The sequence below is a fragment of the Dromaius novaehollandiae genome, chromosome Z (genome assembly GCF_036370855.1).
Source record: "Dromaius novaehollandiae isolate bDroNov1 chromosome Z, bDroNov1.hap1, whole genome shotgun sequence".
In the NCBI taxonomy this organism is placed as follows: Eukaryota; Metazoa; Chordata; class Aves; order Casuariiformes; family Dromaiidae; genus Dromaius; species Dromaius novaehollandiae.
Window position 1 is genome coordinate 59,209,394 of NC_088132.1, and position 16,949 is coordinate 59,226,342.

The 16,949-nt window shown below is 39.8% G+C and overlaps 1 protein-coding gene across 1 annotated transcript in view; it reads left to right on the plus strand.

The window, feature by feature from the left end:
* The first annotated feature begins 230 nt into the window (after positions 1–230).
* The window catches only part of LOC112987052 (junction-mediating and -regulatory protein), a 71,122-nt gene continuing 54,403 nt past the window's right edge, over positions 231–16,949 (plus strand). Inside the window, exon 1 of the mRNA XM_026106730.2 lies at positions 231–1,558. Within this exon, the coding sequence (XP_025962515.2) occupies positions 650–1,558 (909 nt within the window). The 5' untranslated portion in view covers positions 231–649. The remainder of the gene's footprint in view (positions 1,559–16,949) is intronic.

Genomic DNA, 16,949 nt, shown 5'->3' on the forward strand with positions numbered 1-16,949 from the left:
GCACAGGGCAGCTGAACGGCCGCATTGTACGTACCAGGGAAGGGGCGGGGCACCACGCGCCCCCGCCCACCACAGGAGAGAGCAGGCGGCCGGGCGAGAGGCCCCTCTTGTGGCGGGCGGGAGGGGGCGGGGCTAGAGGCTTCGCCCATCGCCGCCGGCCGGAGCGAGGGAAGTGGGACCTCGGAAACCACAGCGACAGCCAATGGGAAAGGCGCCCCGCGGGGAAGGGGGCGGGGCCGGCGGTGAGTTGCCGCAGCGCCACCGCCGCTTGTAAACAGAGCCTGCCCCACGTGACCCGCGTGAAGTACCTGCGCGGGCCGAGCGGGGCATTGTCCGCGGCGGCGGCGGGTTGAGGACCAGAGGCGGCGGCGGGACTCGGCGGCAGCGGCGGCCCCCGAGCGGAGGGGAGGTGATTCGTCCCTGTCCCCCCTCCTTCCCTCCCTCCCCCTCCCCCGTGGCTCCGGTCGGGCTCCAGCGCATCCTCCCCCGTCCCCGCTCCGCTAAGATGGCTGATGGTGGGCAGTGAGGCCGCGGCGCGCGGGGCCGTGGGCAGCCGTTGCCGGCCGGCGCGCGGCGCGGCGGGGCGGGCGGGGGCGGCCGACGGGACGGGAGCGGCGGCGGCGGCGGCCGCGGGGAGCCGCGCAGCGCCATGTCCGCCTTCGCCCTGGAGGAGACGCTGGAGGCGGACTGGGTGGCCGTGAGGCCTCACGCCTTCCAGGAGCGGGAGAAGCACAAGTTCGTCTTCATCGTGGCCTGGAACGAGATCGAGGGCAAGTTCGCCATCACCTGCCACAACCGCACGGCGCAGCGCCAGCGCAGCGGCTCCCGCGAGCTGCGCCGCGGCAGCCCCGCGGCCGCCGAGCCCAGAGCCGCCCCGAAGGCCGGGAGCCCCACGGTGCGCCGGAGCCCGGCCTGGGGCGCGGAGGCCGGCCTGCCGCGCAGCTCCTCGCACCCCCGCGCCGACGCGGGGCCGCGGGGCTCCGAGCGGGGCGCGGCGGCCGAGGCGGCGCCGAGGAGCCCGCTGCGCGCCAAGAGCAGCCCGGCCCGGAGGCCGCCGCGGGGCCCGGAGGCGGCAGATGCCGCCGAGGACATCGAAGTGCTAGAGCTGGGGAAGGAGGAGGCGGCGGCCGCCTCGTTGTCGCTGCCGTGCTCCACGCTGCCGACGGCCGAGCCGGCCGCTCCCGACGTGGAGCCCGCGGGGGAGGAGTGCAGCTGGGCCGGCCTCTTCTCCTTCCAGGACTTGCGGGCTGTGCACCAGCAGCTGTGCTCCGTGAACTCGGAGCTGGAGCCCTACCTGCCTGCCTTCCCCGAGGAGCCCTCGGGCATGTGGACGGTGCTGTTCGGAGCCCCGGAGCTTTCCGAGCAGGAGATGGACGCTCTTTGCTACAAACTACAAGTTTACTTGGTCCACAGCTTGGATACCTGCGGCTGGAAGATCCTTTCGCAGGTGCTTTTCACCGAGACTGACGACCCTGAAGAGTATTATGAGAGCCTGAGTGAGCTGCGACAAAAGGGATACGAGGAGGTGCTGCAGAGGGCCCGCAGGCGAATCCAGGAGGTGAGGCTGCCACACTGGCCGGGTCCCTCCACCTTGATGTTATCTGTTTTTTAGCCTGTGCCATCTCGTTTAGTTGTTCTCCTCTGCTGCTCCCCTCTCCCTTTGCAGAATTGATCAATCCATGGGACAGAAGGAAAAAAAAAAAGGTACAGGAAGAGAAAGCTGTTTAGCTTAAAGATAAAACTTTGAGAATCTAAGTAAGAAAATGAGGCTTAACCCTTTCCAAGATCTCTAGTGTCAGGATTAAGAAGATGCAGATTTTCCCTGGTTGTCAAAGTGTGGCTCAGCACTTCATTCCGTGCAGTAGAATTTAGAGGTTTGTGAGCGAAAACCTGATGGATTTGGCAAGGTCTCACTGCCAGACTTTTGTTGTTGCATTTGCTTTGCACCAGGATGTGTTGGAGTCTGGATTTTTCTGTTTAATGGGCGCAACAATGCGTAGTGTTTGGCAGTGCAGTTTAGGCTTCTGAAGCCACATATTTCTAGGTTCCTATAGGCTATGGGTGCTGAATCTAGTATTTCAAGTGAAATGATGTTTCCAGTGGAATTGGATTAACTACACTTATGTTGAGCTGGTAAGCTCTTGGAGCTGGAATTTTAAAATTAAGCTACCTTAGAAGTAGGATTTTACAAAAGCAAGCTATCTGGTTCTAGCAGGTTTTTACTGCATTGCTATTGTCAATCAGCATCTGACAAGACTTGGATGTTTCAAGTCATACCAGCTCTCTCTTTCTCTTTATTCTGTTTTGAGAAAAGTAGTTGAGGAAGTTGATTCTGCTAACACTGCCTCAGCCTGTGAGATTTTTTTCCACTTCTTTGTGGACTGAGGTACACGAGGACCCAGATTTTCCCAGTAATTACGAGAATTTTACACTTGTTTTTGTGTTTGTGTAGCCTTGGTCCAGAATGTACAAAGGTCTAGCTAGACATGGCTATATGTGTGAGTTGGGTTATGGAATTTTTCATTTTGCAAACACCATCTAAATTCTGTTGTATGGATATAAATCAAGGTTGGCTGCTCCAGCTGCTTATATGTATCCTACCAGTACTGCGTGTTCAAAAATGTGTGGTAGTGAAGTTTTTTTTTTTTTCCTGATGGAGTATGAACAGTTCTGTTAAATACGTGGACTTGGGAATGATTATCTAACTCAGAAGTGCGTGTTTTCTTGAGAACCACTGATTCAGAATTACTCTGCAAGAACTCTTTGTTATCGGGAGAATCTCAAGTTCTGTTAGCACTAGTAGCATGGGCAAAAAATAAATCAGTTATTGATAGGTTATGCAAGCTTTATCCATCAAGATCTTGAAACTACAGCATCTTATTTTTGATTAATATTCAGATCTTGGCGCAGATGAAATGTTAGCATGTATATGTGTATTTGACCACAGTGCCGCCTTCCTTCCCCATGGTAACCAATCTAGTAGTGTACCTAAAGTCAGTACAGCTGTGCTTCTGTCACTGTCTATTGTGTAAATTGATCCTTCTTTAATTAAAGGTAGTTCATGTTTAAGAAAAGAAACCAATAGAGTGACCTGCTCTTTCCCTTTTGGCTCTCGGGTTTCTTTTTTCCTTACTTGTTAGTGGTTTACTTCATTCATGATGTCTTTTTTTGAGCAAATAGCAATATCATTTGTCATTGTAATTCTAAGAAAATGAAGCAATGGATGATGGGTATTGCTGAGTATTTCTGAAATACAGGTTTTTTATAGTGTCAAGAAAACCCTACAGAATCAACATTTCATCTGTTTTATTTACTTTTCCATCTGTACTTGAAATCTGCCTGTTAGCTGTTGGGAATGTTGGACTCCTGCAATTTTAAATGAGTTTACCTCTTACCAGAACTTTGGGGAGAGGGGGGGTAAAGGACTGTGTAGAACTTGCAACTGAAAAAAATATCAAGGAGTATAACAAATACGGAGGGTCTTCATGAATGTAAACTTGGTCAAAAAGCAAGTTTAGAACATGAAGACTTGGGCTTAACATTTTAAAATATGTTTCTGAGGTTTATAATTATTTAATGTATCTCTTTTTCCAGGACAGATTTTTCTGTGCCATTAAAATATTACTTATGAAATGCTTGCAGAATCTGTTGATTATGGTCTTCAGGTTGGAGAAGCAAAGTGAGCAGCAAAATCTCTTGCATTCATTGTTTCAGCATCCCCTACTTGGCCATCTGCTGTGTTTCATAAGTTAGACACTAGCCAGTTTATTTTCACAGCAGTTAATAATTGCTGCCCTTTGTAATAGGCATTTTTATCTGTTTCAATTATAAACCTTTAATAAGCCAGAAAAATGTTGCAAGTAGAAACAGATCCAAGATCAGGAAGAAAAAATAGTTGCAGAGGAACTATATGACCTGGAATTAATTTCTTCTGCATAATTTGCCTTTTTGAACTAGCATACCTTTTTATTTTTTCAAATAAAACTATTATTTCTGAAATAATTTAGGAACAGTTAATTTATGCTAAAGTAAGAACTTGTATCTATAGGAGGAAATATTTTTCCACCTTATTTTTGAATACTAATACATACTTGTTTGGAGCCCTTGTTCATTAAGTTTATGCCTGTTTAAAAAATTAATTGGATACTTAACTAGAGGACTAACCTCCCAAATGTAAACATGACAAAGAATCAGTTAATGGCTAGATAAAAAATGATATTTTAATAGAGAGGATGCCACTGAATCCTCATTTGGGATTCCAGCTTCTTGGCCAGCATTACCAATATTCTAAACTTCTGCCTCTGGAAGGCAGAAGAAGCTCCTTTCCTTACTGCCGTCGCTGCCAATTTCCTGGCTATTACAATGTGGAAGGAGTTGTTATAGGATAAGTGTACCTGCTTGTAAATTTTTGTCTAGTAATATCAAAGATGCTGTTGTATCTCTTTGTCATTGATATATTGGAAAAAGGTCGAATGTGGTCACCATTTTACTGAATAAGTGTTGTTGTTTGTATAATACAAACTGTGATTAAGAAGGGTTGATGACTTACTCATGCCAACAAACGTAGCCCATTGCACACTTTCCCTTTAACTTGCTTCTGCATAGCAAGTTGTGGGCCTGGGAAGCCTATCTGTACATTATAAGCCTTCTGCAGCATCTTTGAATTGATGGGATCTATGAATGTCTCTGTTGCCTGTAGCTGTTAAGCACCACAGTGGTCTGAAGTTTGGCAGATGACAGTCTATAGGATCTTTAATGCCAGTTACAAAGCTAGAGATTTGCTTTCATTTTATTGTTATTCAGGAAAATCTTTGAATTCTGGTATCTGCGGGCAGGCTGTTGAAAGGTCATTTTGCATCTCTGCAAGTTCTATGTGTGTTCTTTTAGTTGCTTTAATCATAAGTTCAGAAGCACTTTTAGTGCATGGTTAAATTCTGAAGACATTTTGAGACTGTTTTCTGTGGCTAGTTTAAGACTGCCTTGGGAGTGAGGACCTACTGATATTTTTAAACTCTTTCCCCTGTACACTGGAAGATTTTACTAAGCACCAGAAAAGCCCTGGAGACTTTAATTTGATGTTGATAGGCTTCATTTTACTTTTGATTCAAAGGGCTAGAAAGATTAAGAAAAGTTTTCATCTAAACCTTTTATCTATTTTGTTATGGGTAAAAACTCATTGTTGCATGAGAAGAAAACAGTCTTTTTTTTTTGTCAGGAAGCTGTATTGTCATTTACTTTTTTCCTTTCTTATTTGGTGTATATACATGTTTTTTAATGACCTTTGCACAGCTGTAGTAGAGAAGTTTGGTTTTGAATGAATGAACTAAGATTGTCAAATCATACAAATGGATAATAAGTTAGTCCATTTATAACTGGTATAATTTCACATTTGCTGATTTCAGAGAATGTTGTCACGTATTTCTGTGTTCATCAAAAAAGCCTAAGTAGTAGCCATAGTTTAGTCTTTGTTTTGTTGAGCCTCTTCTAATATTTAGTGAAAATAATATTCATGATGGTCTCAGTTACCAGGAAAATTTTATTTCCTTGTTTCTGTGCATTCAGTACTAAAATAAATGTGTATATGTTAGGTAGCAGGGCACTATATGAATAAGGTGACTTTTCCAGAGGTGAGGTAGCTGTTTTTATTTGATGCTGTACTGTTAGGTGCACTGCAGTTTACAGAGGTGTGGGGGTTTTTTTTGGTATTACTGAAGCATTGAGTACTTTTTGTATTGTTTTGTATTACTTACTTTTTGGATTACTGAACAGTTTGGTGTTGAAATCACTATCAGTAAGATTTTCATCCAAACCAGTGAAATATCTTTCTGTACAAGAGGCAAAGACAACTGAACCCTGTATGTTAACTGCAGTAGTTGGGTTTAGAAGATCCCTAAGGTATCTTGTGACAAAGCAGAACACTGGTTCAGATTTAACTTTGGGAACACAGAGGGTTAAAGGAAGATGTACGGTTGATATAGATATCTATATTTATTTTTTTTTTAATTGACGTGAATAGAACAGAATGCTGAACATTCTGGAAATCCTACCTATTTTTGCTTGAAAGCTGTTTGTATGTGCTCATTAGCTGTAGTGACAACACTTGTTTTCAGTAAAACTGTTTTGATTCTCTCCTGAATACTTCATAAATAGGCTGTTTAAGTACTGTACCAGTACTATAAGTTAGTGCTAACCAAAACTTAGTATCTGTTAGCAGCTGTAGGGTGTGCGGTGTAGAATAGGTAAGTAGTCTCCAAGTTATTAGGAAACAGCCACATGATAATAATATTCTGGCTAGTACTTCTGTTGCTGTCCAACTGAAGATGTTTTCTCAGTGTTTATCCTTGCCAGCCATCATCTTTCTGTTTATATAATCCGCAGTTGGAGTCATTAGCAATTATTTCTGGCTGTTTTGAACTAGTCCTAAGTTAATAAGAATTTTAAAGGCTTGGCATCTGTAGAGGTTGGAAGTTCACACCTGACTCATTCTGTAAGCATGAGACCCAGCAGTAAGGATACTGTGCTACGTTTTCAGATAAGCAGAATGACATGTGGAATGACGCCTTCTCCCTTCTCTTCTGGAAATAATAAAAGTTAAAGTCACATTGATGTTTTTCTTTTCAAAGTGTTTCAGTGAATTTCTGAAATGTGTCTGTATATGTAAATATATGTTACATATGCTGTTATGACAGATAATATTACTGGAAGACATAGAAGGAAGATAGAGTTTTATATCGCTTGAGATTCCTGGACCCTTATAGCGGAAAGGGTAGTTAAATAGTGGAACAGCTTAATCATATGGTGAACATACAGTTGCTGAAAGTCTTAAGATGTGATTACATACCATTCTAAAATACATGCTTTAAAATGGCTTCTAGGATTCAATATCTAAAGGACATTAGAGCACATTACTACAGTGTTTGCTTCTCTCCTTAGCTTGTGAAGTAAAACGTTCTAAGCCCTATGCAAAATTACTGTTTACCTTTTAATTAGAAATTTTTTATCATTTGTCTTTTTTCCATTTGCTACCTTCCTGACTCGATGCTTATTTTTTTCTATGGCTTCTTGCTTTTAATTTTGTTTTATGGGTAGCATCATGAATTGCTTCAGAGAGCTACAGACTTGTGATTGTACGCTAATTAGAGTTTTGGCTGTTGCTTTTGTTTTTCTCAATCTTTTTGTATTGTCTCTTTTCCAGTCTCAGTAGGATACTTCTAGATTTTATGTAATATTCCCCCTGCCTTTCTGCAAGCCACATATGGCATACATATGTGGATAGACTTCATGTGTTGTTTTATTAATGCCTTGTTAGTTTGACAAGAGCTAGCTGAAGATGATTGGGAACACTACTGTATTTGAAAAGAGTAGAATGCTTCTAATAATGTGCATTCCTTCAAGACACAGGGAAATGTGAATGATACATACACAAAGAAAAGGACAGCTGCTTGAAGAATTTGCTTACCTGACAAAACTTAAGTCTTACATCAAAAATAATAGTAACATTCTATAAAAATATAGCAATACTGTTCAGTATGACCCTTAGCCCAGTAAACTTGACCTTAATTTTTAGAAATTAAAGAAACAGCTTGCCAATCTCATAGTTCGTGTCCCTATCCAAATACCTGAGAAGAAAAATAGGAATAAAATACAATATAGGCTCTGTTTAACTGTCTGAACTGGGATTGAGGAACAATTTTTGTCTTGTGGTTTGGTGAGTATTCTGATGACAAGATAAAGTTATTTTATATTTCAGTTCAGAATGTGAATTGTTCATTTCCCAAGGTACAGGGATAGACCTTCCTCCATTTCCTGTTAAAGTTGTTCTAGCTGATATGTAGTTGCAACATTTTTATATGTCAGAATATTTTGAAGAGGTGTGTATAACCTGTGTAATAAACTCTCTGTTATCCATTATGCTGCTTGGAATTTACAGCCCACTTCATTTCCTAGTGTTTAGATCTGGTGTTCAGTTGTTTTTTCTTCATGTTTACCTTACTTTGTCGTCTTGCATATTTTTCCTCCCTTTTCCCAGCATTATTTTCTTTCTCCCTCCTATAGTAAATGTCCTACAGGACTTAGGCCATTAAGTCAATGTCTTTCCACATCGCTTTCAAAATCCAGTAACTTTTCTTCCCCTCAGTTTCTGGCTGAGTTAGTGTTGCACAGGCCAGCTTAGCATAAGAAAGCAGATTATTTCTAATCATTACATCTTTTTACGCTTCTTTTTATAATAAAGGCTCACAGATGATCAGTAGGGTTCATGTTGCTCTTTATATATGTAATATTGCTACTGCAGAGCTGGAGAAGCCTCTGAAAAGCTGGATCTACCATTTTTCTGTAGGTAGTTACGTGATCTCTTTTGGGAGGTGCTTTTAGCATTCCTTTCTTTAATATTAGTAGAATTCTACATTATAGTCCACCAGGAAATTGCTGCTATTCAAGAGGACGTCAGTCAAAGTAGGGACTCTGTCCAACTAAAAATACATTTGGGGGATTCTTTTATTTTTTTCAGGAGGCAGAAACTTAACAATAAGTAATGTGGTAGGGGGAGAGGGAAAGAGAATAGGTCTTAAGGATATCATAATTCTGATTAACTATTTGATATACCACAGAAACACAGGATAGTTGAGGTTGTCAGGGACCTCTGGCGATAGTCTGGTTCAACCTCCCTGCTCAAGCAGGGCCACCAAGAGCAGGTTGCCCAGGATTTGTGTCCAGTTGAGTTTTGAATTTCTCCAGGGATGGAGACTCTACAGCCTCTCTGGGTTATGTTTTCCAGTGTTCAACCACTGTCAGAGTGAAAAAGCATTTTCTTATGATTAGGTGGAATTTCCTGTGTTTCAGTTTGTGCCCATTGCCTCTTGTTCTGTTGCTGGGCACCACTGAGAAGAGTCTGGCTTCATCTTTACATTGTCCTGTTAGATATTTATAAACATTGATAAAATTCCGCCTGCGTCTTCCCTTCTCTAGGCTAAACAGTCCCAGCTCTCTCAGCCTTTTCTCATATGAGAGATGCTCCAGTCCCTTAATCATCTCTGTGGCCCTTTGCTGGACTCGCTCCAGCAGGTCCATGTTTTTCTTGTACAGGGGAACACGGGACTGGATGCAGCACTCCTGATGTGGCCTCACCAGTGCTGAGTAGAGGCAAAGATATATTTGAGCTGGTACTCAGAACGCTATCTGTTAAATACTGCTTGGCAGTAGAATAAGGTTGTGTTGTGAGACGTTGAGTCTGTTGCTTTAGCTGTTGAGGGTATCTTCTAAATGCAGCTCAATCCACCTCATCCTTTATTTTCTCCGGAGAAGAATCAACTCTTCAGGTTTGCTGATACTGTAATTCTGCTATGGGTGATGCTGTATGGGTGTACTGTACAAAAGTAAGAGAAACAAATGAACATTTATTGAACTCTATAGAGGAATCTGTGCCTAGAACATATTTTGCAGTTTTGGGTAATTCCAATGCCAGGTGCCAGTAATATAAAAGTTATTCATTTTTTCTTCCCTCTATCCCAGAAAACAAGCAGAACCATTTACCAAGAATTTTATTTTTAAAGGTTTGTCACAAGTTGATGTTAATTTACTATGTAATAGAAACTTGTAAATAAGATACACTGTTGTCATAAGCAGTTTGCTATGTTAAAAAAATGAGTGTTCAGAATTTTTATACTGATGCTGGTATTCAGTGTGACAGTAATCTGGGAAAGTGGCATATTAAGATAATGGCAGCTGTGGTTTTAACCATATTATTTATACTGATCTTTATTAGAAGACTGAGAATTTTTAAGGAAGGGAGCCGAAGTTAATATGCATTGGAACAGTTTATTTGAATTACTCATATGTCTTTTAGGGTACTAGCATTACCATAACCATTCAGAACAAAGATCTTTAGATAGTTCACTGAAAATCCCTGCTTTGAGTGCAGTGCTATTTAATAGCAAACACGCAAGAATGTTTAAGAATGAGAATGAAAGAATTATTGTGTCCTTACAGAAAGTAATAATATGATCTCATCTAGAAATCTGATGGTGATATCTGTTAGAATATGGGTTAGTCTTTAAGAAAAATTACTGAAGCCTTTGGATAACGCGAAACAAATTATAAAAATGGTCCAAATCTTTTGGACCTGGAGATTGGGTGATCTCATAGCATCTTGTAATCATAAATGCTATAAATTAATATGGGAAATATGTTTTTGTTTTAGTTAGTTGTTGAAACTTGGCCAACCATTTTCTGAAGGAGATGGGCCTGAATATAGTTAAACTAAACCATTATTAGTCTTAAGAATTTTAACAAACAGTGCTAAATTCATCCCTAGTATAAAAAACTACTTACCCTACTGAAGGCTTTGGAGACACTCTGCTGTAAAACCAGTACTAGTTTTTAACTTGCAGTTTCTCCACAGATGTCTCCTTGTTTACTAATTCTTGCTTTTCATCTGTGTCCCTTCTTCTTAATAACTTCCTGTTAGAGGTTTATTTGTGGAGTTTGGATTTTACTTTTTGATTAACTGTCCTAGTCATAGCCAGAGAGGAATTTTGGTGTGAAGACAGCTCCCTTGGCAGGCTGGCATCTGAAACTCATCATCTAAAGCTGTTTAGAGCAGATGTAAATAGAATGCTGGTGATAGATCTACTTCTTACTCTCTTGACTGGTTGCAGAAATTTTGACAAAGGTTGTTTTCAGTTGAAAACCTTTTATTGGTAAGATTTCCTATGGATTTTCTCTGGATTTCCTTTCCATCTGTTTGTTTCTGTTTGTGGTATTTGTACAGCAAAAGTTACCGATGGAGTGGAATGGTAAGGAATTGTTTTATAATCTGTGAGGCAGACAAACATTAGCCATTCAGAAAAGTTTGAATGTCTCGTGGACATTAATTTAGTTTTTGGTTACAAGTTCCTCCTGAAAAGATATTATAAAACACTTCCAGTGTGTCATTCAGCAGTGTTTTTCGTGGTTTCTCAAAGTACAGTTGAGTACTTCTGCTTTCAGAAAAGACACTAAAAATTGTTGTTTTACAATACTATTATAATACTTTTCAAGATGCAATTGTGTACAACTGTTTATATAACCTTCTTTTAGAAAAATTGTTATGTTATTGGTGTGATGGAACAGGATTTTTTTTCCTTTGAAAAATATTTTTTAAAGATTTAATTAGCATTTGTTTGTGATGACTTGCAGACAATTTATGTGGGTCATCTTAAATGAATTGTAGCACAACTTTTCGCATAACAGTATTGCATCATGGCTTGTTTTCAGACACTTTAGGAATAGAGTTTTGTAAAAGATTTTTTTGATAACTTGGAGTCATAGATTATTATATTAGAAGATTATTCTGTTAGAAGGGACCTCTACAGGCTGCCAAGTCCAGTCCCATGCTCAAAGTAGGACCAATTTAGATTAGCTCTTGTTTAAAAAAGAGCTCAAATAATACTGTGTACTTTACGTCTCTGTTTCAAGGAAAATTAAAGGGAAAAAGTGCAGGAATGCAATTGTAAAGCTTTTGAGGGAGGAAAAACTGTAGATCAGTCTTAGACATTTCTAAAAAGTTATAATTTTCCTAAAAATAGCACCATGGCTTCACAGCCCAAATTATTGCATTTTGCCGCCACTAGAAACAAATGACTTCTTACAGTAGAAAGTAAGGTTTTTCGGTCTTTGAAGGAGAGCACTATTTGTTTACAATCATCATGTGTCTGAGAATATAATTTAAACCTTTTTTTCATTTCACAGTAGTATAATTTAGCAAATACTCCACATGTGGAAGGGAAGAGTGTATGACAGGAGTTTAAAAAAAATCCCAAAGTGCTTGAAATATTGGATCAGTTTGGGAAGAATTTGATTAATAGGTATACTGTATGTATTATTTCAACTGTGTTTTATCGTGCTTCTTATATCTCTGTGGTTCAATGTGAAGATTTTTATCAGAAATACTATACACCCACATTAGAGTTGGCTGGGTTTTGTTTCTCCCTAACATTTCATCTGTGTATCCTTCCCCCCATTTCTCTGTGAAAACAGGAACAATAATCAACCGAAATGGATAACAACATAGAACACAATTCTGATACTAATTTAAATTGCTGTCTTCTGAAATGTTGTACTGTTAGGAAAGTGATTTAATAGCTTGCTAATTAGATGCTATTTGCTGTTAGAGTGGGAGGAAAAACTGCACAATATGTGATTTCAGGAGTTTCTTAATACCTCATTTAGCCTTTTATTAGTTAATAGTACTTGGCTATAAATGTGGGGATTTTGTTGTTGGGGTTTGTTTTTAGTGTTGTATTCAGCTTTTAAATCAAAAATCATTTTAGTTTAGAAACTTTCAAAATTTGGTTTAATCATGCATAGCGTTGTTTCCTTCTTAGGCCTGACTTTCCATGCTTTCACCTTCGGATAAGGTGCTATAGAGGTTGGATCCATGTTGAACTGTAGTAGCCTTTGGAAGTCGCACAGAAGTCCATTTGAATTACCCCCCAGCTGTTGTCTAATGTTTGAAGGTGGCTGACTAGCCAGCCACCCTATCAAAGAGAGCTGGCTCATGCGTCACTATGAGCTGGTTCATGTCCGAATACGTAACTTACCTTTCATCAGTTTACTGATGCTGAAAGGGAGAGATCCTACCTCTTCCTTTCCTTGAGTTGTGCTAATTCAACTCATTAAACTGCAGGAAATTAATCTGAGAGAAATTCCAAAAGTACTTTTCTGCCAGATGCTCAGTTACTTTGTTGAAGGGTCTGAGAAGGACCAAGCCAGTGTAATGGAGGGGGTGGGAAAATGCTCCTGAGAGCAGAAGGAACAAGGAACTGAGGTGGAGCTGGAAGAAGAAAAGGAAGGGGAATGGAAAGTGGGATCTCCTTTCAGTAGGAGCAAGCCATTAGTTCAGTTCAGCTTTAAGAAGTAGATTCACCCTTGCTAGTGCTTTGAGTCTGGTTTTGCCACAATGCTCTATCTCCTTTGAACTAGATTTTTAAAGAGGTCTAACATCAGATCAGTCTAACATCCAAATTTTGGAAATATTATATTATCAGACATTTAAGAATATCTTCTAGCACACCAAATGCATTGTAAAACTGGTAAGAGTACTAATTCAGTGCTGATGTTGCAGGTCCCATGGGCTGACTTCCAAGTGAAGTTGATTATACCTTAAAAAATTTTTTTTTCTTTTCACATTTTTTTTCCTGGAAAAATGTTTCCTCTTTAACAGAATGAGTGTTTGGCTAGACCTATGTGCTCCACATTGCAAACGTTACATAAAGGAAGGGGCTCTGAGAGTAATGTGATAATATTCACTTAAGTAAGTGCATTCATTGTATGCAAATTTTATTCAATTTAGATGGCTCTTGGTTTGGATATTCTTGGAAATGTTTTCCTAACTAACAGCAGAGGTAAGAAGCACAGAATAGAGGGTCTGTGGACCAAAAGTTAATATATTTTATGGCACAGCGTAAACACTTACCTTAATGTGTGTTCTCACTCTCCTGGTTTTGGGGTGTTTTTTGATCAGACTCCTGCAGGAGAAGTTAGGACTTACTAGGCCATGAGTAGACTACAGCTGTTTGCCAAGCCTTCAGGGTGAGGTGTTGTCTAGAAGTCTTTTGGTTCAATGTTACTATGTTTCAACTGATCAGTGATTCATTAATGACTTTATCTTTTAGTTATTTTGCCTCTTTCCAAAGGGAGGAATAGGAGTCCCAGAGTTAACTTTGAAATATGGAAAACTCATCTATTTTATTCATCAAATTGCATTATAATGTAAATACTTATTTCTGTGTTACTGACAGCAGGAAAAAAGCATGGCACTCCTATGTAATTAGCTCTTGTTTGCTGTGATTTATTTAGCTTATTTGTGGCTATGCCATTCCAAGTAATATAGCGAATGCAAACAAATAGCTGGCTTTTACTGGCACTAATTTGACATGATGGTGTAACTCTGGAATGGCACATCACGCAATAAGGTGAGTTATTTAGATCAGACAAGTGCCAACTTAGAAGAAGCTTCTACCATGCTGCCACACATACATTTGTCTTTTTTATGGAAAAGGAGATGCATATTTTTTAAGCGTTGGCACCTCTCTCTTGAGCTTTCAGAAAAGATCTAATGTGCCATACTTTGCAGTCAGAGTTGGCAGCTTTAACCTTGAGCCTTGTGATATTCCAACAAGTTATATATACATAGTTCTGCTGAGGTTTCTACTTAAAATTTTGTGTCAAAGGAGAGAAATTATGTTGTTCAGTAGTGATGCATACATTGAAATGATGCTTTGTCTCACTTAGCTACCTTAAAATACTACTTCAGTTCTTCTTACCAAATAGTTCAGTTTTTCCTCTTTCTGCTGACTTGTGTTACAGATAGTGTATTGAAATGAAGTGCATTTTGGTAGGCACTATAAGTGAACTTGACAAAAGCAACAGGTTAACAGCTCCTGGGGCAGTAACAAAGTGTAAAGGAAGGTAACTGGTAAGAGCTAAAGATGGCCAAGACGGCCAGTCTGCAGAGTGCTGGTCTTTGCCTGCTGGTGTGCTGTCTACAGTCAATTTCTCTAGTAGATACTATGGTAAAAGACTGTTTTAAACAGGGTTTAAAGAGGAGTGATGTGGCTCACTTGATGTGAGCACAGCTCTTCACAGGCCTAGGAGACAGCATGAAACATTCGGTGAAAGTGTTCTTTGCTTTCTTTGGTGCTGAACACCCATGTTACTACTTCCCAATACCTTGTCATTTGTTTGTTTGCTATTTGTTTCTTAGAATAACTACAAACTTTGATAAACTTGTTTGCTATACATGCTTTTGGTTTGGCTTGATTATTTTAATTAACCTAGTCCTTCTGTAAACAGCCATACAGAAACCCCTACCAAAACCCAGACATTAACCTTTGCTGTGCATTGGCATATAGTTCAATCTCCTATCTTCAAAAGCCTGGTTGGAAAAATTGGACCCTTCAGCGTTTTGTCCACTCAATAGGTGGATGATTGCTTTGAGTACCAATTATGAACTATATAAGAGAGAGGAAAAGTAAATTACCTGTAACACAAATTTCATGTAGTTGAGTCTGTTGCTGATTACCAGGAGTTGCGGGTGTGTTGTTTTTTAATAAGAATGTTTCTTGTTTTAAAAACTGCTGTTTAAAGAGAGTTTTAAAAGAGAATAGAAACAGTTTTAAGCATGTTCTAATATATCAATGTATAGTCTATGTTCAATTGCTGAAATATTGCATCCAAATTCTATGCACTCTGGAGTTTTATTTCTTTGGAACTTATTGCCTGGACCTCATTGTAGCCTATTGCTAGTTTATCAACAGGAGGATTTGATGTTTTTAAACTTAGGACTGCTGTTCTGTGGAAAGGATGGAATATCTAACAACAGCTTCATCTACAGCAGTGTACTTCTGCTCTCTGAAAATAACTGCTCCTTAGGTTTACCTGTGATTTTAAATATGCTTCTCCAATTAAAAAGCTTTAAAATTGTTTCTGAAAATGGCAAGCAGTACTGTCAGGCTTCTGAGAACCTAAATTCATATGACAATAGGTTATTCTATTGCTACTGTCTTAAAATTATGAAAAAGCTTAGTAAGTGACAGAGAAGTACCTTTTAATGCTTGTTTTAGCTAAAATTGGATAGGTTGCTTACAATGTTTTATAAAAATACACAAAATAAAATGGGAATAACAGATGAAGTTTTGGGAGTAGCAAAGGAAATGTAAGAAAAGACTTTTCATTGATTAATTCAAGCTTTGGATTTTGCTGAAAACTGAGGTTAACTCGCATGTAATTGTACTGTCCTCTGTAATGCCTTTAAAGCTTTATAGGCAAAGTATTTTTTTTAAATGCTGAAGAAAGAAATAATCTTTGTTCTATAGTTCAAATAAATGTGCTGTTAAATTGAAAAGAAAATGCGTTTCCTGTGGGTTAGAGTCTATCTGCATAATGGTTGCCCAAAATATATGGATTCATTTAGTTGTGAACAATGTAACATCTGTGAAACATGATTCTTAAAATAAATGCATTATTCAATGGGTCTAGCACTAGTCAGGCCTGTACAGGATATTACCCTTCCCTCCTCCACCCACTTCTTTTAATAATATAATTAAAAAATTGTGAAAGTCAGAAATTCATTCTGAGGCCATCGAAGTAAACGAACAGTAACACTGAATGCCTGTGTTGGGAATTAATCATCAGTGGGACATAAAGTATGCCACAAAAGTTGTTCATTTATTTGTATGCTAATACACTGAAAACTGCACAATTCTAAGGTATCTGGTTGATTTAGGCATTTGGCCAACTTAACTAATGTCTCTATCTTACTAAAAGGTACTAGCTGAATTTTCATGTATCTGATAGAGTGTACCCTTTTGATACTGGCTATGTGAAAATTTGAACGTATTCAATTAATGATCTGTGAGACTGTGGAGGGTCAGGTTTGCCTTATGACATTACTAATTCAGTGGGTTCTGTGCTAGACCCGGCGTTATTGTTACGTGACAGTCTGGAAAGCTAAAAGCTGAATGGCAGCCAGATAAAAATTGGTTCATCTGACTTTGATCTGGGACAGGAAAGCTTCCATCAGGCTGCTTTGCAGAGCAACGTGGGGAGAGGTCCTCTAGGCAGGCCACTTAGCACCAGCTGTCTGCTGCATCAGTGTCCCCTTTGTAGGCTGCTCTGTGGCACTACAGCAGCCTGGACTCCTCATCAGATTTATAAGGCTCTGTCTAGTAGCCGTATCTGACTGATGAAGCTTGTTCTTTTAGCGGTAATAACATCAGTTCCAAACAGTGGGAGAGAATATTTTGACTCTTACATTTAAGTATCTAAACATAACTGTCATTTCAAATGAGAACCATAAATTTTTGGTATTTTGTTTTTATTTTCCAAAACTGGAGGCTTTCATAATTTTCCAGTATTTTCTTTCTCTCATTAGCCTTTAACTCAAGTGAAATTTGAGGCAGCAGTATTAC